Source organism: Doryrhamphus excisus, linkage group LG13, assembly GCF_037039965.1.
Source record: "Doryrhamphus excisus strain RoL-2023G ecotype Guam linkage group LG13, RoL_Dexc_Guam_v1.1, whole genome shotgun sequence".
NCBI classification, from domain to species: Eukaryota; Metazoa; Chordata; class Actinopteri; order Syngnathiformes; family Syngnathidae; genus Doryrhamphus; species Doryrhamphus excisus.
The window spans coordinates 19,574,384-19,598,999 of NC_136369.1; the positions used below are offsets into that span (position 1 = coordinate 19,574,384).

Genomic DNA, 24,616 nt, shown 5'->3' on the forward strand with positions numbered 1-24,616 from the left:
TATAATTATATGTATAATTATATGAAAGGGTATTATTAAATAAAAACACATAGTATACGAGTATATATAAATTAATTATATTACAAATTTCACTTGGGTTACATTGGGGTTACATTTATTTACATTGTAATTAGCACACAAATTTCTCCCTCCAAAATGACTTTGTATTGAATCCCGGAGACTGTTTTGTCATTCCAATAGCGATACATCAAAATAGTTCAATGACTTTGTTGTTAAATGTGGACTCCCAGTGACAGTAATGATTGTTTTTTAATACAAAGCACACAAACTGCTGAACTTGTGTGTGTTTTTTTTAATAAATGCACTTGCAATGGCTCCCGACCAGGTGAGCTTTGAATACGTTTGCTATTTGGAATGGAAACATCTCCTTTCTCTGTCTTTGTCAGTATAAAGTGTGGTGTTTGGAGGGCCGACAGCCCCTTGCTGAGTTGGTGGCAATCATTGTTTCTCTGCAGCATTAACCACATTCCACAGGGGCAAAGCGCATCCCGTCTCCATCCCCCGCATTCCTTTATCGCGAACGAGTCCCCCCTCCCACCACCGGCGCTGGAAAAAAAAGACTTTTTTAACCCTCCATTTTCCCCCCTCTCTCAAACACGCGTCCGCGTATCGTGTCTTTGTGTCTTTTTTTCTTTTTTGTCCACTTTGTTCTCCACACGAGTGCGCGTAGGGAGAAATGTAGAACTCCAAAGTGAGGTGAAATTCCTCCGCGCAGCGCGCCATTGACTGTAAGGACCTTTCAACTTAACAACAAGAAAAAAAACTCAAGTTGACAAACCGTCGCGCTTGAAAGAGTTTTTTTTAAAGGCAGCCACGGCGGAAGTCTCGAGGGCGGCGATGCCGACATTAGCACCGCCACATTTTCCCTTTTCTGTGTGTTTTGTTTCCCAAATGGAGCTCAGCTAGTGGTCCGCTTTGCTAGCTCGCAACTTGTTTCCGGACTACAAAAAAAAAAAAACATGGACGACTACCAGCAAGATGTGGTTCTCCGGGCCAGCCAAATGATGGACGAGCTCTCCCTGTACGACGGAATGTACGCCGCCGGGAGAGACATCGTGATCGGACGCGATTTGGACTTCTCGCCGTCGCCGCCGCAGCCGCCGCCGGTGGAGTGCGGCAGGAGCGCGATGAATGGCACCGCTGTGCTCCAGCAGCAGCATCACACCGTGGAGAACTTCACCACCGGGAATAAAGTCTACACGGCGGCTCCGGTGAGGCCGGTCAAGTGCAACAGGACCGTGCCTGTGGATTTCTGCGCCCCGCAGAGAGAGACGGGCTACGGCGAGGAAGGCTGCTGCAAGTCCGAGGTGGCTCTTCCGTGCTACACCGGCGTCTCCGACAGGCAGCGGAGGTACTCGCTGGAGGTGCACAGGTACAGCACCGGCTCCGCCTTCGACGCCCTCCACAAGCCGCTGCCTCTGCCCGGCAACAGGTGCAACAGCATGTGCATCGACGGGAGGCACGGCGCCGCCAGCCCCCGCTCCAGCCTGGCGTCCTCCGTGTCCTCCCAGGACCAGAGCAAGCACGCCAGCCCCAGGTCGAGCATCAGCAGCCCGCGGGCGAGCCTGGTGGTGCCCGGCCAGGATCGCTACACCAACAGTCCCAGGTCCAGCCTGGCGCACTGCGAGGGTTCCGGCGTGCTGAGCCCCAGGTCCAGCTACGCCAGCACGGCCAGCGACACCAGCAAGCACTCCAGCCCCAGGACCAGCCTCAACAGCTGCGACTGCTGCAGCAAGCCCAGCAGCAACCGAACCAGCGGCATCAGCATGGGCTACGACCAGAGGCACACCAGCCCCAGGTCCAGCACGGCCAGCCAGTACTCCTTCACCACCAGCCCCAGATCCAGTTACTCGGACTCTCGGTACGGTCCGGTGGCCCGGGATGACTTTGACGGAGCCGTGCTGCATTCGGCTCCGCTCATCGTCAGCCCGAGGTCCAGCTTCTGCAGCCAGGACGGGAGCTCCAGACCCGGGGCGAGCGCCAACTGCGTGCTAAGCCCGCGCTCCAGCATCTCCAGCCACAGTTCGAGAAGCTCCCGCAGCTCCAGGGGATCTATGAGCGCCTACCCGGACCTTCAGCTGCCCTCCCCCAGGGCTTCCATTCTGGCGGGACATGATGACTCTCTGATGCAGGAGCTCGGGGACTCAAACGGGATACACGGTCGCCTCCATCTCCAGGAGAACACGCTGGAAATGACTCCTGGTTCGGCATTTGGCAACGGCCTCGCGGGACCCAAAACGTCCTCGGCGGGCCAGAGGTTCAAGCTGCCCTATCAGGTGACCCCGAGCCGGGAGAGCGGACCGAGCCAGGCGGAGAGGCGTCTGGAGGCGCTCACCTTGGAGCTGGAAAAGGAGCTGGAGATGCACATGAAGAAGGAATACTTTGGTAGGTGGTCACGCCCAAACACAACGTTCAAAAATCGTCTTTTCACTTTATTATCACGATTCTTTGAGATTCTCACTGAGCTGTGAAGTCTCGCGAGATTTGCTCATGTCTCCTGTGATCATGCTTTTAACTCAGAGCATCACTTTTTCATCATTTATCCGTTCCTAAAGGTCAGACAAATAAGGAAAACTACAAAAACTGAACACATTTTCCTCGTCAGAAACCATAAAAAATCAAATCAACACCTTCCGACATCCAATAATATTTCCAAAAAACACCTTTTATAGAGAATTCTATCAGTATTACATGTACCCGTGTTAACTAGGAACCTTTAAATTACAGTCCTGTTCTAACAGACGCTCCCTTAGTACTTACGCAGTGCGCTTGAACACCTCCTCAGCGCGGGGCGCAGTGCTTGGGAAAAAAAGGGCGTAAGGAGACAGATGTGCGTTCTGTGAAGAAATAAACCGCAGACACACGCATAATAAAGATGATTATAGTATTCCCTCGGCAGAATCTGTCAGTAGTATTCTCATATTTAACAAATCATGCTAGTTAATCAATTGACCCAATTGACCCGTATTATGTTAACATACCAGAAGAATCTGTCAGTAGTATCCTCATATTTAAAGAACCACTGTCCATCCTTCACAGAGACTGAGTCGCCAATCCCTGAAGGGAATAGGAAACAGTTTTGTTGCTTTTCATCATTTATCCGTTCCTAAAGGTCAGACAAATAAGGAAAAGTACAAAAACTGAACACATTTTCCCCTTCAGAAACCATGAAAATCAAATCAACATCTTCCGACATCCAGTAATATTTCCAAAAAACACATTTTATAGGGAATTCTAACAGTATTACAGGCAGAAATTGCCACTAAATGAAATTGATAAATAAACATTTAACATTATCTTGATTGATTGATAGCAGGTAATGTGTTACCCTTAATCCGTTCCCTCTGGAACCCGTGTTAACTAGGAACCTTTGAATTACAGTCCTGTTCTAACAAACTTCGTTCTTGAATTTTATCAAAGTTGTGACTCAGAAATACGCAGTGCGCTTGAACACCTCCTCTGCACGGGGTGCAGTGCTTGGGAAAAAAAGGGTGTAAGGAGACAGATGTGCGTTCTGTGAACAAATAGACCACAGACACGCGCATAATAAAGATGATAATAGTATTCCTTCGCCAGAATCTGTCAGTAGTATCCTCATATTTAAAGAACCACTGTCCATTCTTCACAGAGACTGAGTCGCCAATCCTTGAAGGGAATAGGAAACAGTTTTGTTGCTTTTCATCATTTATCCGTTCCTAAAGGTCAGACAAATAAGGAAAAGTACAAAAACTGAAGACATTTTCCCCTTCAGAAACCATGAAAATCAAATCAACACCTTCCGACATCCAGTAATATTTCCAAAAAAACACATTTTATAGAGAATTCTAACAGTATTACATGCAGAAATTGCCACTAAATGAAATTGACAAATAAACATTTAACATTATCTTGATTGATTGATAGCAGGTGTGTTACCCTCAATCTGTTCCCTCTGGAACCCGTGTTAACGAGGAACCTTTAAATTACAGTCCCGTTCTAACAGACTCTGTTCTTGAATTTTATCAAAGTTGTGACTCAGAAATACGCAGTGCGCTTGAACACCTCCTCAGCGCGGGGCGCAAGGAGACAGATGCAGAGCTGTTTTTTGTTCTGTGTGCGTTCTGTGAACAAATAGACCGCAGACACACGCATAATAAAGATGATTATAGGATTCCCTTGCCAGAATCTGTCAATAGTATCCTAATATTTAAAGAACCACTGTGACCACATTCTTCACAGAGACTGAGTCGCCAATCAAAGGACAGCTGGGATAGGCTCCAGCATACCCGGGATCCTACTGAGGATGGATGGATCAGCTTTATCTGTGTACATTATTCCTTTATGTTGTATTTTTGCATTTCCGTGTTCTACACTTTGGACAACGGTTTACGTATTTCCTAAACCGTTAGGGTTTAGGCTATGCTGCATACTTGTGGCGGAGGTGTTCTGCACGCTACCACAAGGGTGCCCTGGGTACTTCCTGGGAATTGCCTGGATATGGGAAACTACTTGGGTACCAACCAGCGTAAGGGTACCAATAGGGGTTGCATCTTGTTTACACGCTTCATTGAGGTCTCTAAATCGCCTTCACAGGAAAAGGTCGGCTGAATGCAATCGGAAAAAGCCCAACAGAGACATATCCGTTTCCGTAGCGACAGTGAAGAAATGGATTGTTTGGTCGTAGCGGCTGCCAGCGTCCGGCTCTTTAGCCTCGGTTTGTTGTTGTGATGGCGGTGAAGAAGCTGTAAATCAACAGCTGGACGCGTCCATGCAAGCCTGCAATTGAAGCACGGCGTCATCCCAACCAGTACGTCCCCTTAGCTTACCCCCCGCCCGCCCCGAACCCCCACGGTGTAAAGCCCTTCATTAACCAGCCAGTGGGGAGTCGGGTGCTACCAGATCCTTAGCGGAAGGCGGGCCAGACAGAGCCTTATAAGGAGGGGAGGGGGAGTCAAGTCTGATCACCTGACCTGAATGGTAATCACTGGGCATCTTTTATTGCTGCTGTCATTGATGTGCATTTTTGAGATTTGTTTGGGGTTTTTTTTTGCGGCGACAGGGCAGCTCACAGGTGGAGGAATGTGGTGCCGTTTTATTTTTAACTCCGGCAAATGCAAAACATCCTGCTTTGCCACACAAAGACACAAAACGGGCACATGAGGGATTGGACATGCAGTTTTTTGAACACTGTTCTTACTAGGGGTGTGCATTGGCAAGAATCTGGCTATACGATACGTATCACGATACTAGGCTCACGATACGATATATCACGATACTGTTAACAAGGTGATATTTTTTCGTTTTTCTTGTAGTTAAAGATTATTAATACATTCATTCATTCATTTTTAGACAAACAACCATTCACACTCACATTCATACCTATGGACAATTTGGAGTCGCTAATTAACCTAGCATGTTTTTGGAATGTGGGAGGAAACCTGAGTACCCGGAGAAAACCCACGCATGCACAGGGAGAACATGCAAACTCCACACAGAGATGGCCGAGGATAGAATTGAACCATGATCTCCTAGCTGTGAGGTCTGCGCGCTAACCACTCGACCGCCGTGCTGCCCTTTTTTTTATTATTATTATTATTCATTCATTCATTCATTTTCTACCGCTTATCCTCACGAGGTTTGTGGGGGTGCTGGAGCCTATCCCAGCTGTCTTGGGTCAAGAGAGGCAGGGTACACCCTGGACTGGTGGCCAGCCAATCACAGGGCACATATAGACAAACAACCATTCACACTCACATTCATACCTATGGACAATTTGGAGTGGCTAATTAACCTAGCATGTTTTTGGAATGTGGGAGGAAACCTGAGTACCCGGAGAAAACCCACGCATGCACAGGGAGAACATGCAAACTCCACACAGAGATGGCCGAGGATAGAATTGAACCATGATCTCCTAGCTGTGAGGTCTGCGCGCTAACCACTCGACCGCCGTGCTGCCCTTTTTTTTATTATTATTATTATTCATTCATTCATTCATTTTCTACCGCTTATCCTCACGAGGTTTGTGGGGGTGCTGGAGCCTATCCCAGCTGTCTTGGGTCAAGAGAGGCAGGGTACACCCTGGACTGGTGGCCAGCCAATCACAGGGCACATATAGACAAACAACCATTCACACTCACATTCATACCTATGGACAATTTGGAGTGGCTAATTAACCTAGCATGTTTTTGGAATGTGGGAGGAAACCGGAGTACCCGGAGAAAACCCACGCATGCACGGGGAGCACGCATGCACAGAGATGACCGAGGGTGGAATTGAACTCGGGTCTCCTAGCTGTGAGGCCTGCGCGCTAACCACTCGTCCATTGTGCAGCCTATTAATATCATTAATTTAATAATATTCTGTTGAATATATATCATAATAATAATAATAGTTTGGTCTGGAAGAATGACAAGAGAACTGGGTGTTCATATTAACCAACCGCAGGAGGTCTGAGTTCCATGGCAGTTAGACATTATGATGACTTCTTTACCACACAACTATTCTGTAACCAAATGAGAATTTGAAGATTGGACTTCGACTCCAGCGTCATTTCATTCATTCACTCATTCATGTTGCAACTGACCGGCCACATTTGAATTGGTGTGAAAATGACAAAGGACAAACATGACGTCACAGCTGATGGTTCGTGTTTAACAAGACAGTGAGGACTCGCTGTGTTCAACTTCTGTACAAAAACAGGAAACCCTGTCCAAGGCGACAATAGTAGCATCGTGTATAGATAGCGAGGAAGGGGAATACAATGGGAGGAAGTAATCAGTGATTGTAAAGGGTGGACACTGTGATTACAACTGGATTTAGACAGAGGAAGAAAGCTACTACATGTCATCGTATGGGGCTGCATGAGTGCTGCCAACACTGGAGGTGTCAGTCACGACTAAACTAGCACCTTTTTGGATTGTTATGGAGTCACTGATAACCGTTTTGCTTAAAGTCAAGCACGGTGATGGTCATGTCACCATATGGGGCTGCATGAGTGCTACCAACACTCGAGGTGTCACTAACGACAAAACTAGCACCTTTTTCAATTGTTATGGATTCACTCATAACTGTGTTTTGCTTAAAGTCAAGCACGGTGGTGGTCATGTCACCGTATGGGGCTGCATGAGTGCTGCCAACACCGGAGGTGTCACCAACAACAAAACTAGCACCTTTTTCAATTGTTATGGATTCACTCATAACTGTGTTTTGCTTAAATTCAAGCACGGTGGTGGTCATGTCACCGTATGGGGCTGCATGAGTGCTGCCAACACCGGAGGTGTCACCAACGACAAAACTAGCACCTTTTTCAGTTGTTATGGAGTCACTGATAACTGGGTTTTGCTTAAATTCAAGCACAGTGGTGGTCATGTCACCGTATGGGGCTGCATGAGTGCTGCCAACACTGAAGGTGTCACTAACGACAAAACTAGCACCTTTTTCGATTGTTATGGAGTCACTGATAACTGTGTTTGGCTTAAAATCAAGCACGGTGGTGGTCATGTCACCGTATGGGGCTGCATGAGTGCTGCCAACACTGGAGGTGTCACCAACGACAAAACTAGCACCTTTTTCAGTTGTTATGGAGTCACTGATAACTGGGTTTTGCTTACAGTCAAGCATGGTGGTGGTCATGTCGCCATAAAGGGCTGCATGAGTGCTGCCAACACTGAAGGTGTCACTAACGACAAAACTAGCACTTTTTTGGATTGTTATGGAGTAACTGATAACTGTGTTTTGCTTAAAGTCAAGTACGGTGGTGGTCATGTCACCGTATGGGGCTGCATGAGTGCTGCCAACACTGGAGGTGTCACCAACGACAAAACTAGCACCTTTTTCGATTGTTATGGAGTCACTGATAACTGTGTTTGGCTTAAAATCAAGCACGGTGGTGGTCATGTCACCGTATGGGGCTGCATGAGTGCTGCCAACACTGGAGGTGTCACCAACAACAAAACTAGCACCTTTTTCAGTTGTTATGGAGTCACTGATAACTGGGTTTTGCTTACAGTCAAGCACGGTGGTGGTCATGTCGCCGTATGGGGCTGCATGAGTGCTGCTAACACTTGAGGTGTCACTAACGACAAAACTAGCACCTTTTTCGATTGTTATGGAGTCACTGATAACTGTGTCTTGCTTACGGTCAAGCGCGGTGGTGATCATGTCACCGTATGGGGCTGCATGAGTGCTGCCAACAACGGAGGTGTCACTAACGACAAAATTAGCACCAAAATTAGATGGTCATGTGACATGAGTTGTAAGTTGTAAATGATAATAATCCTGCTGACTCTTTTATATCACAACCCTGTTAGCTGGACGAGTTAACGGGGGCGGTAATGGATTTGTTTTCCTGGTCACATCACATGCTAGCACGGCCGCTTGTTGCTAGGCAGTCGAGTCGGGGCGCAGTCAGTACAGCCCTGTAGGCTAATGGACTGACGGTTGGACTGTCGGAGGGTGTCTTCGTGTGTCCTGTCGAAGCCGTGACCCCGGACTGACCCTGCTCTTCTTGAGGAATGTGACCCCAGGCTAGGTCGTCTTGTTGGGAACTGGTCAGACTGCTAGCGCTACATCCCATTGTTGTTTTTATCTCGTTTTACAAGGTCACCGTGGTGTGTTGTTGTTGGTCTATGCTTTCTATGAAGGAATAAATATACAAACACACACAAACCATATTTTTTAGCATGTTAACATCAAGCATGCTAGCGCCTGCAAGCGTTATGTAAGATAATACCTGAAAAAATAGCTACAGTGCTAACGCGCGAATGTTAACATACTTGCATGCTAATAGTTAGCATATTAACCTTGAACATTCAAAATAGTAAAAATGCTAACATAAGAAAAAATGCTAATGTTAAAGATCAATAACGTAGCTATCCAGCTATCTCTTTGGGACATGCTAATAGATTTCACTGCATGGCGTCAGCCATGGTAGAGTGAACAGAAGTTCTCCTCCCATTCGGTGTGGAACTGGTACATATTTGGCTTCTTTTTCCACTTTTTAAACCCTTTTTATAGTTTACAATACAGTAAATAAATTGGCGACAAACTAGATCGCTTGCTAGCTTGCTAATGTTGGAAGCCATTTCTGTCTATTTGCAAATAAAAGAATAATAGCAAGGTAAAGGTGACTATAGGGGGGTTATTTCATGTTCACAGGGCTCTAATAATGGTAATGATTGTCTTTAGAAAATCATAAACAGGTTTTCTTTGCCCTAACTATGAATATATTATGCCTGTAAGTTATGTGCAACTGTTTGTTTTGTCTGTGTGTCTTTGACCAGGTATCTGCGTCAAATGCGGCAAAGGCGTATACGGAGCCAGCCAAGCCTGCCAGGCCATGGGGAACCTGTATCACACCAACTGCTTCACCTGCTGCTCCTGCGGTGAGTCAGATTATGAAAAAATAATAATAGAGTCAAAACAAACTGGCCTGCTTACCACCAGTGTGGCTCAAACGCATCCGTATCTGCAGTTGCCATAGTGACGGATGGATCATCCTGATACACACCCTAAGGCATATTTAAAATACACAGTATTGGAGCATCTAATCAGTCTGGATGGAGCTATCTAAGAATTATGAACTGAATAATCTCAGAATAATAAACTCTTAAAAGAGAGTAATGTTAGCTGTGTTTTTGCTGATAAAAAAAAAAATCTGAAAAATGGTGGTCATGTGGCCGTATGGGGCTGCATGAGTGCTGCCAACACTCGAGGTGTCACCAACAACAAAACTAGCACCTTTTTCGATTGTTATGGAGTCACTGATAACTGTGTCTTGCTTAAAGTCAAGCACGGTGGTGTCATGTCACCGTATGGGGCTGCATGAGTGCTGCCAACAAACACCGGAGGTGTCACCAACGACAAAACTAGCACCTTTTTCGATTGTTATGGAGTCACTGATAACTGTGTTTTGCTTAAAGTCAAGCACGGTGGTGGTCATGTTGCTGTATGGGGCTGCATGAGTGCTGCCAACACCAGATGTGTCACTAATGACAAAACTAGCACCTTTTTAGATTGTTATAGAGTCACTGATAACTGTGTCTTGCTTAAAGTCAAGCGCGGTGGTTGTCATGTCGCCTTATGGGGCTGCATGAGTGCTGCCAACAAACACCGGAGGTGTCACCAACGACAAAACTAGCACTTTTTTCGATTGTTATGGAGTCACTGATAACTGTGTTTTGCTTAAAGTCAAGCACGGTGGTGGTCATGTTGCTGTATGGGGCTGCATGAGTGCTGCCAACACCAGATGTGTCACTAATGACAAAACTAGCACCTTTTTAGATTGTTATAGAGTCACTGATAACTGTGTTTTGCTTAAAGTCAAGCACGGTGGTGGTCATGTCGCCGTATGGGGCTGCATGAGTGCTGCCAACACTGGAGGTGTCACTAATGACAAAACTAGGACCTTTTTAGATTGTTATGGAGTCACTGATAACTGTGTTTTGCTTAAAGTCAAGCATGGTGGTGGTTATGTCATCGTATGGGGCTGCATGAGTGCTGCCAACACTGGAGGTGTCATCAACAACAAAACTAGCACCTTTTTAGATTGATATGGAGTCACTGATAACTGTGTCTTGCTTACGGTCAAGCGCGGTGGTTGTCATATCACCATATGGGGCTGCATGAGTGCTGCCAACAAACACCGGAGGTGTCACCAACGACAAAACTAGCACCTTTTTCGATTGTTATGGAGTCACTGATAACTGTGTCTTGCAAACTTCACACAGAGATGGTTGAACCCTGGTCTCCTCGCTGTGAGGTCTGCATGCTAACCACTCGACCACCGTGCAGCCCAGGCAAAATAATACGACTCAATAATGAATTGAGTTCAAGTACAGTGTGTGTCCAGAGTCTAGAAAGTGTGTGTGTGTGTGTTTGGGTGGTTCCTGTCACCCGACTCCGCCACCCACCTCTCCCATTTCCAGGGGAAACAAGAGGAAGATGTCGGGAAAGAGCTTTTTCATCCAGGTTGCTCCCATTCATACGTGCACTCCACACGGATACCGATCCGCCCCGCGGCCCTCCCGGCTCTGGAAGACCTGCCTATAAATTCACACGGAAACCGAACACGCATACTTTCCTGTTTTATTGTGTCCGAAGAAGAAAGAGGGGCCGGTTTCCAGTTGCGGGGTTTGTGGGATTTGAACCAAGTAGAGTCCAGGTACCTGATCCTTTTAGTGTGTTCTTGTGTTTACATTAGGGTTGTAACCGTACACTGTAATTACCGTTTGGTATGCGCCTCGGTTTAAGGTCAAGGTTCGGTTAATTTTCAGTACAGTAGGAGAGGAATATGCTACAAAACTTATGTAACTTATGTCCATACGCGTATCTACCGTACCGTACTTTTACCGTAACCCCCTACTTCAGGACTATATGTATATATATATATATATATATATATATATATGTGTGTGTGTGTGTGGGGGTATATGTGTATATATATATATATGTGTGTGTGTATATATGTGTATGTATATATATTTGTAAATGTATATATATATATATATATAAAATTAATTAATTATACTAATAATAATGAATAATTAATTATAATTAATTTGTATAATTTATTTAATTATATATATATATATATAATTATTAATTATAAACGCCGCTCGGGCCACACTTTGGACACCCCTGACGTAGGGGGTTACGGTAAAAGTACGGTTCTATACTTTTTAAAAATTATATATATATATATAATTATGTATAGAATTTCATAAGAACATGTAAAAAAAGCAAAAATTAAAAAAAATTGCAGTAATTTTACAAGAATAAAGTCAAAATATTAAGAGAAAAAAGTGAGAAAATAAGTCATTATTTTATGTAATAATGTAATATTAATAATGTAATATTATGTAATAATTAGGTAATATTAGCAAAAAATAAATAAAAAGAAAGAAATAAAAAAGAAACAAACACATTTTTTGTAATTAATTGGGGGAAAATAAAGTGGGAGTAAAGTGAAAATATTATTGGAATTATATTATGAAAAGAATATTTCCAAAGATTATTTAAGAAGAAAGCTGGAATATTTGTCAAATTAGTAAAACCTGCATTACCCGCATCATAAAGCTGAGTTTATATGCAACCTTTTTACTACCTGGCCTCCGAGTCGCATTTCCTCTGTTTATATTCCCGGGCTATTTTGCTTGGTGGTGGGATGGCATCATAAAACAGCTTTAAGGAACTTTTATTGCCGTTTGACACAAACCAAACATCTGCTAAGAGAATTATTGGTGCGTTTAGTTGGGAAAATCATGTCGGCCATTAGCGAACAAGTCACTTTGGGTGCTGCTTGTTTGCCCGTCCCGTCACTCGAGGTGGTTTATGGTTCATGTAAACTACAGTGATGGATCGTTTGACCCCGTCCGCTCAATGGGAATGTTTTTCTTTTTAGGGTTCCGAGCTGTGACGTTTCAAGAGTTCCTGCTCTTGTCATAATACAAGGCGGTGATTTATAAGATGCTGCGTTCGTATGTTCTGTACAGTATTTGTTTTGGCGTTGTTGTTGTTGATGATGTTGGGCCCCAAAGTAGGGTCTTCCCTTTTGGGGCGAGCGAGCGATGAGACGCTGCACGCCGGTAGCTTTGGTCTTTGTTTAACCGTGCATAATTGAGCCGTCCTCTTTGGCTTTTACTCCCATGGTTGCACCCTTTTTCATGAAACGGCCGAGAATGCAAACGACCCTCCTCCACTTGAGCCAACCTTCCACGGAGGAACCTCGATCAGGCGGTCGGGTCCCCTGGGAGCACCCAGGACACCTGAGCACAACTGGAAATGTGGCTCCGACAGATTACGCAAGCTCCCGAGCAAAGATCATGGAAGTAAATGCAACCTTTATAAGCGCAGAATTGATATAGGTGCTACGATGGTCATTGCCTAACTTGAAGGTTCGATTCTCCCAGCCATTTTTCAAAAGACTGATCTTTCAAGGCACACAGATTATTATGTTCTATGGCTATATGAACACGGAACCTACCAAAAGAAAGATTAGACTCACGTCTTTCATCAGAAAAAAAACTTTGTTTCGATCTTTCTCTGCTCTTTGGTAATCAGCAGTAGAACATAGGTAAGTTTCAGGGAAATATCAGCTCCCGACTACAGTAGAAAAGGGAGAAAAACAGGTTTTTGTGAAAAGATACATTTCTTTGAGGTTGTTCCCGATGCTATGTCCTCCATGGGTAAATGTGATCACGGAAAAAAAAAAGAAAATGGTGTTGGCAGCACTCATGCAGCCCCATATGGTGACATGACCATCACCGTGCTTGACTGTAAGAAAGACACAGTTATCAGTGACTCCATAACAATCGAAAAAGGTGCTAGTTTTGTCATTAGTGACACCTCCGGTGTTGGCAGCACTCATGCAGCCCCATACGGCGACATGACCACCACCGTGCTTGACTGTAAGCAAGACACAGTTATCAGTGACTCCATAACAGTCCAAAAAGGTGCTAGTTTTGTCGTTAGTGGCACCTACGGTGCTGGCAGCACTCATGCAGCCCCCCCCCCAAAAATGAAAAGGAGCGCCCCCATCGACAGTACAATTGGAACTGCCATCCAATCATACGTGGACAGTGATTCCGTGAGTCTGAATCAAACCGTGGGCCTTTTTGCTGTGTGGCAGTCGTGCTTATCCGCCCCTCCAATGAAGCTGCCTTGAATGAGCGTTTGTTCAAGGTTTGTTTTGGCCTGCCATCTTTTGGTCTGAAGGACACTTCATGCGCTCTGAAGCTTCATGTTTTCCTTGCAATGTTTTTTTTTTCCCCTCGTGTGAAGCAAATTGTCAGTCATTAATATGATGACTCATTCCTAATGTAAAAATAACCATCTAAAAGTAGAAGACAGTTATACCTTCCAGGCAGTGGGAATCTTGGAATGACAGGAAACATTGTACTTTGTTCCTGTTACGTCTTTAGGAACAACTAAAGGAAATATTGTGTTTAGAAATTGTGACCTGGTGTCTTTACAAGTGTGATCCCAGTGGGGGCTGGGGGGGGGGGGGTGCACGTTGAAGGGAAAAGTGGAGTTTATATCCTGTTTAAAAAAAAAGAAGGTTGGGAAGCACTGTTTTCCTGGAATGTTGACTATGAAACCATTTTGGGTCTTGAACGTCATTCCAGTGAAAGCGTTGCATGTCGCCACTTGTTCAAACCCAGTGTCCAGACCGACCGACTCGCTCGCATCTTTTCCCCATTTGCCTTGATTATCCTTTGATTGGAACTTGGGATAAGACGGCGTTGGAATGTGGTTTGTTTGCCATTTCCTCCTGTGTCCCTCAAGGGTTGGACGGCAGCTAGTGGTCCCAACTGGTGAGGAGTAGCTGGAGTACAGTCTTCTTATGCTCACGTTTCCCCTCAGTGAACCGCAGCACTCATGCACACCTCTGGTTTTGGCAGCACTCATGCAGCCCCATACGGCAACATGACCACCACCGTGCTTGACTTTAAGCAAGACACAGTTATCAGTGACTCCATAACAATTCAAAAAGGTGCTAGTTTTGTCGTTAGTGACACCTCCGGTGTTGGCAGCACTCATGCAGCCCCATACGGTGACATGACCACCACCATGCTTGATTGTAAACAAGACACAGTTATCAGTGACTCCATAACAATCCAAAAAGGTGCCAGTTTTGTCGTTATTTACACTTTCGGTGTTGGCAGCACTCATGCAGCCCCATACGGCGACATGACCACCACCGTGCTTAACTGTAAGCAAGACACAATTATCAGTGACTCTATAACAATCGAAAAAGGTGCTAGTTTTGTTGTCAGTGACTCCTCAGGTGTTGGCAGCACTCATGCAGCCCCATACGGCGACATGACCACCACCGTGCTTGATTTTAACCAAACCACAGTTATCAGTGACTCCATAACAATCGAAAAAGGTGCCAGTTTTGTCGTTAGTGACACTTTCGGTGTTGGCAGCACTCATGCAGCCCCATACGGTGACATGACCACCACCGTGCTTGACTGTAAGCAAGACACAGTTATCAGTGAATCCATAACAGTCCAAAAAGGTGCTAGTTTTGTCGTCAGTGACTCCTCAGGTGTTGGCAGCACTCATGCAGCCCCATACGGCGACATGACCACCACCGTGCTTGATTTTAACCAAACCACAGTTATCAGTGAGTCCATAACAATTGAAAAAGGTGCTAGTTTTGTCGTTAGTGACACCTCCAGTGTTGGCAGCACTCATGCAGCCCCATACGGCGACATGACCAACACCGTGCTTGACTTTAAGCAAGACACAGTTATCAGTGACTCCATAATAATTCAAAAAAGGTGCTAGTTTTGTTGTTAGTGACACTTTCGGTGTTGGCAGCACTCATGCAGCCCTGGACCGTCACAATACTTCCATGCTCCACAACTGACAATAATAATAATAATACCAAAAATAAAAACAACCCAAATTTTGTGCTATTTTTTTCTCATTCCAAAAGAGGGCACATCCTCAACAAAAGGCCCGGAGGAGACTGAGGCGGGGAACTCTGGGCTCCCCCTTCCTGTCCTGGGCGAGGGCAAGTGTTGGAGAGGTACCGGCGGGGGTGTTGAATGGGACCAGCTAGTGACCTCAGGCAGAAGGAATGTCCCCGTTTGCTCAGTCGGCCCGCTCCCCTAGCAGCGCACCGCGCAGTCGTCAACGCCGGGGCCTTTGTGTTTCACCTCCCAGACCCCCAAACCTCCAAGCAGGGGCCACAGACGAGCCTGCTCTGACACCTCGCAACCCCCGCGCACTCCCCTCTATAATCTCACTGTTCTCGCCAAGGTTGGCCCTCTCCGAAGTGAGGCTTTGTTGAGGAACGCCGTCTCTTAACAAGTGTGGCTTCTTCGCACGGCCTCTTTGCCGGGCGCGAGCGAAAATGCTAATTGCTCCCCAGTCCCCGAGTCTTAAAAGTCCCACCTATTGTGTGCGCGGCATTCCTCGGCCGCTCGGGCCATTTAGGCGGTGCCTTAATGTATGACCATCTCCCAGCACTTGTGACACGGCGTTTGTGTGTGAAATATAGCGATTGCATAAATTTCACTGTTAAATGAGAGGACGATACGACAGGGGGGCAGGGGGGGTGCCGTGTCTTTCGTTTCTTCCCATGCGGGGACACCCATAAAACTGTGGCCCGGGACAACAATTAAATCTGACTACTAATCCAGCAGATTTATGAGAGCCGTGTGCGGCGTCCACCAGGCTTGGGTGAAGTCATCACCCGGGTGGGAAAGGGGTGGAGTTCCGCATAAGCCAGATTGTTGCGGAATTATCTTTTTTGATCAAATTCATGCTGCTAGATTTTGGTGAATGAAGCCTTTGTGTTTTGCTATGAGTTGTTTCTAAATTTCAGTCGTGTTTTTCACCTTATTTATCAAATTTCTTCATCTCCATTACAACCTCATATTACTAATATACAACATAAGGTGGCCAGAAATATTTCAATATCAAACAAAGTAAATTTTGTTCTCAATCAGAAGTCACTCCACACTCTTTATTGCTCTCTGGTTCTACCATATCTTACTTGTTGTGTGGAAATATGGGCTAATAACTATAAAAGCAATCTTCACTCGCTAAATGTGCTGCAAAAAAGGCCAGTAAGGATAATTCATAATGCCGCCAACAGAGAACATACTAAGTCCTTATTTCTAAAATGACAAATACTTCAACTTGCTGATGTAGTTCATCTTCAAACAGCTAAAATAATGCATAAGGCTTAAGTCGCTGTCGACATAAAATTAGAGAATCGGTCATTTCTGTGAAAAATGGGTCAATTTTTGCCGACATGTGTTGAAGTATTGTTAATCTCGTTATTGCTACGCAGTGGGAAGCAACAATATCAATTATACCCGCTGTCATCTAAACAGCATTAAAGCATCCACACCGTGACTTCCTGTTCAGTGCAAAGTAAGCTTCACTTGGATCACTTGGAAATTTTGGTTTTTTTTTCCTTGGCAGTCCTGCTATGAAGTCCAGCATCCTGAAATGGGCGCTTCACTGTTGATATTGACACTGGTGTTTTTGACGGGTACTACTTAGTACAGGTCCCACGTGACGACCTGTGAGGCGTCGTTTTTCTGTCCTTGTTAGACCCAGTTTGTGCTACTCTTTGAAGGGAGTAGTTAACAGCATGGTAAGAGTTTTTAGTTTTAGTTTAGATTTTTATATGGTTTTTCTAATAATCTATTAGCCTTATAAAATGATGAAGTTGGATGAGCAGCCATACCAGGAGATTGATGCAGAGGACTGACAGTTGTTGATAGTAGGCCTATTTTATTTTATTTTATTTTATTTTATTTTATTTTATTTTATTTTATTTTATTTTATTTTATTTTATTTTATTTTATTTTATTTTATTTTATTTTACATAGGACCTTATTTTCTTAAACCCTGCATGCCCCCGTGTTTTCTGTTTGTCTGTCGCGTCTTTGAGTATTTTGAAAAGTGCTATACAAATAAAATGTATTATTATTATTATTATTATTATTATTATTATTATTATTATTATTATTATTATTATTATTATTAAATTTGCAAATGATCCCAAACTTTTAAGCGGTAGTGTATGTTGTTTCATGTCTAAAATTACTAAAAAAAAAACGAGTTTCTTTGTCAAACAAATGTTGAAGAAAGTGCTACTATGTGTCATGGAAGGACTTCCTGTTTCTTGTTTATTCTGATGATGATGATTATTATTATTATCATCGGCGTGTTTTTGAACTGCTCACAATGCACGGAAAGGAGAAGGAAGAGGAGAGGGTGTGTTGGGGGGGGGGTTAGGGATGTTGTCAGGGTGCGGAGCTGTCTGCTGTATCGATCGTGGATGTCCCGTGAGTGGATTCCTGTTGAGATCAGTGCTCGGAGTAATTAAATTGAGGCACAATGTCGACTGATTTCGGCCGACCATCTGCTCTGCGGCGCCGATTTGCTGCCGCCGCTGCCACTTTTAGTCGGACAGATTAAATCCGATATGCGAGCGTTGCCACGGCAGCATCAATGAAAATAAGCAGGGATACAAGATGATGTCCCCCTCCTTTCAAATATAACTGAGATTAATTCAGATCTATCAGTTTGGAAGAAGTTATAAAACGTTGGGACTCCAGCACACTACAGTGAGAGCCATTATCCACAAATGTCACAAACATGGAACTGTGAACAATCTGTTTAATTTCCCCCAAACATCTACAACATCTATCCCCCAAATCAATTTTTAACTTTTTTGTTTTGTTTTGTTTTTAGGGAGACGACTGAGAGGGAAAGCCTTCTACAACGTCAACGGCAAAGTCTACTGCGAGGAGGACTTTCTGGTGTGTAACTGCGTAATGGTTTGCTATATGGCCACTGATGTTTTACACACTAGTTGACACCATATGACAATTTTTTCCATTCGCCGACGGGGGCAGCTATGATCGAGCCCTATGAATTCTGCCTAGCAACAAGTGTCGTCAAAGCAAACAAGCTAAAAGTCGGTGGATTGTCAGAAAACATTCTTTACCCCAATAAGAGGAAACTACAATTAGAGTTAGAGACCACCCCCATGATTCATGATTCAGGATCGTTTTAAGATGTGTAGTGAAGCCTTCTACTTCACAAAGCTGCTGCGTGTCCAGTTTCATTTGCTGCTTCTTAAGATCTAAAGCAGGATGATCTCGAGGTTTGGAGATCAGACAACAAGGAGGGAGGGGGCGAGTGGATCCGCCACCCCCAGCAGGGGAGGAGGTGACGGCAGATGGTCCATCCGGACCTGAGATGTGATATGAGGGTTAATGTTGTATTGTATTGGGGTCTTTTATTTTCCTATAACGCCCACAAGCCAAACTATGAAAAAAAGTGCCATTCAAGATACGCTAAATACATTTACCTCGTTTAATCACGGTTAATTGGTTCCAGACCCAAACGGGTGAGGGATTTTTAATTTTCCTTATACATAAATCACATTTTTTTGTAGTTAAAGCATAGAAAACATGTTGACGACATATGAAACAAACTGTGGGCAAGAACTTGGCCTTGAACAAGTATGGTTATTAACATTAGAGCCCTCTAGAGATAAAATAACACCCCTATAGTGTGGGTCATTCTGCAAAAAATATTAAAATTTTGCTTAAATATGCATTTTCTGGGCCGCACGGTGTACGAGTGGTTAGCAGTCAGGAGATCGGGAACACCTGGGTTCGATTCTCCACTCGGGCATCTCTGTGTTGAGTTTGCATGTTCTCCCCATGTGTTTTTTTCTTAGGTTCTTTCATCTGTACTTATATATTTTTTATATCCAATCAAGGCTAATACTTTCAAACAATAGCATTTTTAGCATCTGATTTCCTCCACAGTACTCTGGGTTCCAGCAGACGGCCGAGAAGTGCTTCGTGTGCGGTCACCTCATCATGGAAATGGTAAGAAACACAGAAGCTAAGAAGCTAGCTCGGTTGGAACCAAACAGAACACTGTTTGACTTCAGAATGAGGAAATAATGTAAATAGACACAAACTGTTTTTAGGGTCAAACTGTCGCGTGTATTAACTACACGCAGAATTTTTACGTACTATTTTTATACTCGTTCAAGTGTAAAAAAAAGTTAACCACTTAGAACACTTAATTTTGGACACGTGACAAAGTGAGGAACGTGAGCCTCTTCACACAAAGCGAGATAACACAATCACTTGGAAATGAATGTTTTGTTGTTTTGAGTCTGGCTGAGGTGCTCAGCCACCCTAGCCAAGATTGGTTGAAACCAGACCTGACCAATACACCAACAAAGAGTTAGCAGGATGTTTCCTGATCATTGGGACCGCCTCCACATCAGACGTACGAATTTCACTTAGGGATCGCTTGCATCTTGCTAAACCTTGGTTGGTGGGCTGACCGTTCTCTCCAGGAAGAGAACAGCTTGTGACAGCTTTGACTTTGAGAGAAGTTCTCACCTGCCTCGGTTTGTGTTTGTGGCTGTGAAGATCCTCCAGGCGCTGGGCAAGTCCTACCATCCAGGCTGTTTCCGCTGCGTGGTTTGTAAGGAGGGTCTCGACGGCGTGCCGTTCACCGTGGACGTGGAGAACAACATCTACTGCGTCAAAGACTACCACACGTAAGAACGTCCTCCTTTGTATCGAGTGAGACAGACCCACGTTGAAACAGGATTTTAGGGACTCTCCATCGGCTCTCCATTACTAAAGTAGTAGTTGCTGCTCAGGGTGGCCCAACCAGTCATTAGCTTTAGCTTAGCTTTAGGGGGCAATGTTTTTTTCCTTGCTTAATAATACAAAGTTTCATTGAAAAACGACATTTTGTGTGACAAAAAATAAGATATCCAGAAGGGGTCACACACCATGCCATAATAATAATAATAATAATAATAATAATAATAATAATAATAATAATAATAATAATAATAATAATAATAATAATAATTAATAATAATAATAATTTTATTTGTATCATTATATAATAATAAGAAGAATAATAACAATTAATAATGATAATAATAATAATAATTGTATTAGCATGATGATATAATAATAATAATGTATAATAATGTTATTTTTATCATTATATAATAATAATAATAATAATAATAATAATAATAATAATAATAATAATTTTATTAGCATCATTATATTATAATAATAATAACTATTATTACTATTATATAATGATACTAATAAAATTATTATAGATTATTATTATTATTTAATAATAATAATAATAATAATAATAATAATAATAATAATGTATAATATTTTATTAGTATCATTATATAATAGTAATAATAGTTATTATTATTATTATATAATGATGCTAATAAAATTATTATTATTATTAGTTATTATTATTATTATTATTAAATAATAATAATAATCTATAATAATTTTATTAGTATCATTATATAATAGTAATAATAGTTATTATTATTATTATTATATAATAATAATAATAATAATAATGTATAATATTTTATTAGTATCATTATATAATAGTAATAATAGTTATTATTATTATTATATAATGATGCTAATAAAATTATTATTATTATTAGTTATTATTATTATTATATAATGATGCTAATATTATTATTATTATTATTATTATTATTATTATTATTATTATTATTATTATTATTATTATTATTATTATTATTATTATTATTATTATTATTATTATTATCAATCCATCTATCCATTTTCCTCCGGGAAAGGGATGGTCCAATTCCACGTTCGGGTCGCAGAATTTTTATTTTTATTTTTATTTTTATTTTTATTTTTATTTTTATTTTTATTTTTATTTTTATTTTTATTTTTATTTTTATTTTTATTTTTATTTTTATTTTTATTTTTATTTTTATTTTTATTTTTATTTATAAGCTGCACAGCAGTCGAGTGGTTAGCGCGCAGACCTCAAAGCTTGGAGACCCAAGTTCAATTCCACCCTCGGGCCATCTCTGTGTGGAGTTTGCATGTTCTCCCCGTGCATGCGTGGGTTTTCTCCGGGTACTCCGGTTTCCTCCCACATTCCAAAAACATGCTAGGTTAATTAGCCACTACAAATTGTCCATAGGTATGAATGTGAGTGTGAATGGTTGTTTGTCTGTATGTGCCCTGCATTCAAGCATTAGAAAATGAATGAATAAATGATTATTTATTGTTACCTTTTCCCTGTGTAGGGTTTTTGCTCCCAAGTGTTCCTCCTGCAATCAGCCTATCCTTCCAGCTCAGGTAAACACCGTACCTCATCGGAGGTTACTCTTTAATGGTCAGTTTTGTCTGACCAATGGTGTGTCTCATCAGGGCTCTGAGGAGACCATTCGAGTGGTCTCGATGGACAAGGACTACCACGTGGAGTGTTACCATTGTGAGGTGAGCCCACACACGAGCCCCAAATGGGTAATCAATACCTGGCTACGGTGAACGCATGCATCATCACTTATGTCCGCTTTGTTGTCAAACAAATGACGTGCTAAGACAAACGACAACTGGAAACCTAGCAAAGGGTCATCGACCGAAACGCGGCGTTCTCCGTAATCGAGACTTCCCGTCTTTACGTCAGGACTGCGGCCTCCAGCTAAACGACGAGGAGGGCCACCGCTGTTACCCGCTGGACGCCCACCTGCTCTGCCACGGCTGCCACATCCACCGGCTGCAGTCCCAGGCTTCCTCGCAGCCGCCCCCCAGCTACCCCCTCCATGTCACTGAGCTGTGAGGGGAAAAGGGAAAACCGGAAACCCCTCCCCCACTACTGCTCCTCCCCCTCGAGGTGTCCGTTGACGCTAACCTGCGCGGTGGTGCCCCGGGGTCGGTGGACTCACACTGCTGCTCCCGTGTTAACCCAGACGGGCCCCCCCTTTCCCGGGTGACGTCATGCCTCCTGAACCTTTCATGGGGCCGCTCACTCTGTGCTCTTCATAACGACACATTTAAATGACCGCCCACCCCTGGGGGGCCGTCGCTGGCTGGACCGGACAGGCCCGGTGCGGCCGTGCTGTGCCTTCAGAGCGGGCTCTTCGTGCAGCCGCTGACACTGACATGAGCCGACGGCTATGTTAGTGCCCCCCACCCCCCTTTTAACAGAGCCCCAGCCCCCAACATTCCGTGTAGAAGACCTGCAGAGATTCACAAGGTGTGTCTTAACGAATACTATGACAGAAATGCTAGATTGTCTTTTATACATACATATATATATGAATATAAATCTATATATTGCAAATGTTTTCCACATAGGTAGTTGTTCCCGACCATTCTGGTCAGGTGACATTCCTCGGTCGGAGCAAACCGGCCTTCCGGATGTTCTTTTAGTACCAGACGTTCAATCACGGCGAGGCTGTTTTGTATTTTTGGAGGCCTTAAAACACGCGAAAGATGTCACGATAACACGTAAATTAACAGTACTACTCTTTAAACGGCCATTTTGACCCTTTATTGAAAAGACAGTAGACTTTGGTAGCCTGGAAAAACTCATCTAAAAACTCGCAGACCTCCGCCAAGCACCATAGTTGCCCCACATATTGTGATTTACACCATAAATATTAGTTCTACATTTATTTTATCTACATATTTAGATTCCTTGACTGTGAAAACTTAAACAATGCTAACATGCTAATGTTACGCTGAGCATAATAGCTAAGCGCCTACCCTTGAAAATGCTAAAAATGTTAGCATGCTAACACATAGCGCTAAGTGTCTTGAGTGTCATATTCATGAAAATTGCCTAGCATAATGCTAGCATACACCTAGCATAATGCTAATGTTAGCATGCTAGAAATGCTCATACGCCAATGTTAGCATGTTAACACCTAGCATGATAGTACTAAGTGTGCATTTCAGTGTCTGCCCATGAAAACAGCTTACTTACACTGAGCATAATAGCTCAGCGCCTACCCTTGAAAATGCTAAAAATGTTTGTATGCTAACAATGCTAACACATAGCGTTAAGTGTTTTGAGGGTCATATTCATGGAAGTTGCAAAAAAAGGTAGCCTGCTCATGCTAACATGAGCATGCTAACACCTAGCATAATGCTAATGTTGGCATGCCAGCAATGCTAATACGCCAATGTTAGCATGTTAACACCTGGCATGATAGTACTAAGTGTGCATTTCAGTGTCTATCCATGAAAACAGCTAAAATGCTACTGTTAATGTTAGCTTACTTACACTGAGCACAATAGCTCAGCGCCTACCCTTGAAAATGCTAAAAATGTTAGGATGCTAACACATAGCGTTAAGTGTCTTGAGTGTCAGTTATGAAAATTGCAAAAAAATGCTAGCCTTCTCATGCTAACATGAGCACGCTAACACCTAGCATAATATTAATGTTAGCATGCTAGCAATGCTAATACGCCAATGTTAGCATGTTAACACCTGGCATGATAGTACTGAGTGTGCATGTCAGTGTCTACCCATGAAAACAGCTAAAAATGCTACTATGTTAATGTTAACTTACTTACACTGAGCATAATGAAAATGCTAAAAATGTTAGTATGCTAACACATAGCGCTAAGGGTCTTGAGTGTCATATTCATGGAAATTTAAAAAAATGCTAGTCTGCTCATGCTAGCATGAGCATATTAACACCTAGCATAATGCTAATGTTAGCATGCTAACAATGCTAATACACCAATGTTAGCATGTTAACACCTAGCATGATAGTCCTGAGTGTGCATTTCAGTGTCTACCCATGAAAACAGCTAAAAATGCTACTATGTTAATATTAGCATGCTAGTGATGCTAACATTGCTGCGCTTGTGCTTTGTGCTGTGCTTGTCGGAGGTAAAAATTGGCTATATTAGCACCACTTCCCCCTGGTTTCTACCCATGAAAAGAGCTAAAAATGCTACTATGTTAATATTAGCATGCTAGCGATGCTAACATTGCTGCGCTTGTGCTTTATGCTGCGCTTGGCGGAGGTAAAAATTGGCTAAATTCAAACTAGGGCCAGGCACAATAATGTTAGCGGTTAGCCTCATGTGATCCATCTGGTACTAAAAGACGTTTAGTCACCTGACGACTCAATTTTGTGGCTCTAACGATTTTTTTTTTTACCTCGGAGCAGCTGGTCCCGCCTGAGCTTTTTTTTTTTTAATTGCGTCGTCGCCACTGCGGGTGGAAACATGAGACATGAGAATGTCAACCTTTCATTTTTGTCCTTTTG

At 43.2% G+C, this 24,616-nt stretch overlaps 1 protein-coding gene across 1 annotated transcript; it reads left to right on the forward strand.

Annotated features, from left to right (window-relative positions):
• Window positions 1–611: 611 nt before the first annotated feature.
• Window positions 612–24,542, forward strand: wtip (WT1 interacting protein). The gene is made up of 8 exons (XM_058089563.2): window positions 612–2,406; window positions 9,282–9,383; window positions 18,223–18,290; window positions 19,311–19,373; window positions 19,932–20,062; window positions 21,635–21,686; window positions 21,759–21,827; window positions 22,018–24,542. The coding sequence occupies exons 1-8, from the start codon at window positions 981–983 to the stop codon at window positions 22,168–22,170; spliced, it is 2,064 nt and encodes a 687-aa protein (XP_057945546.2). The 5' UTR covers window positions 612–980; the 3' UTR covers window positions 22,171–24,542.
• Window positions 24,543–24,616: the final 74 nt, after the last annotated feature.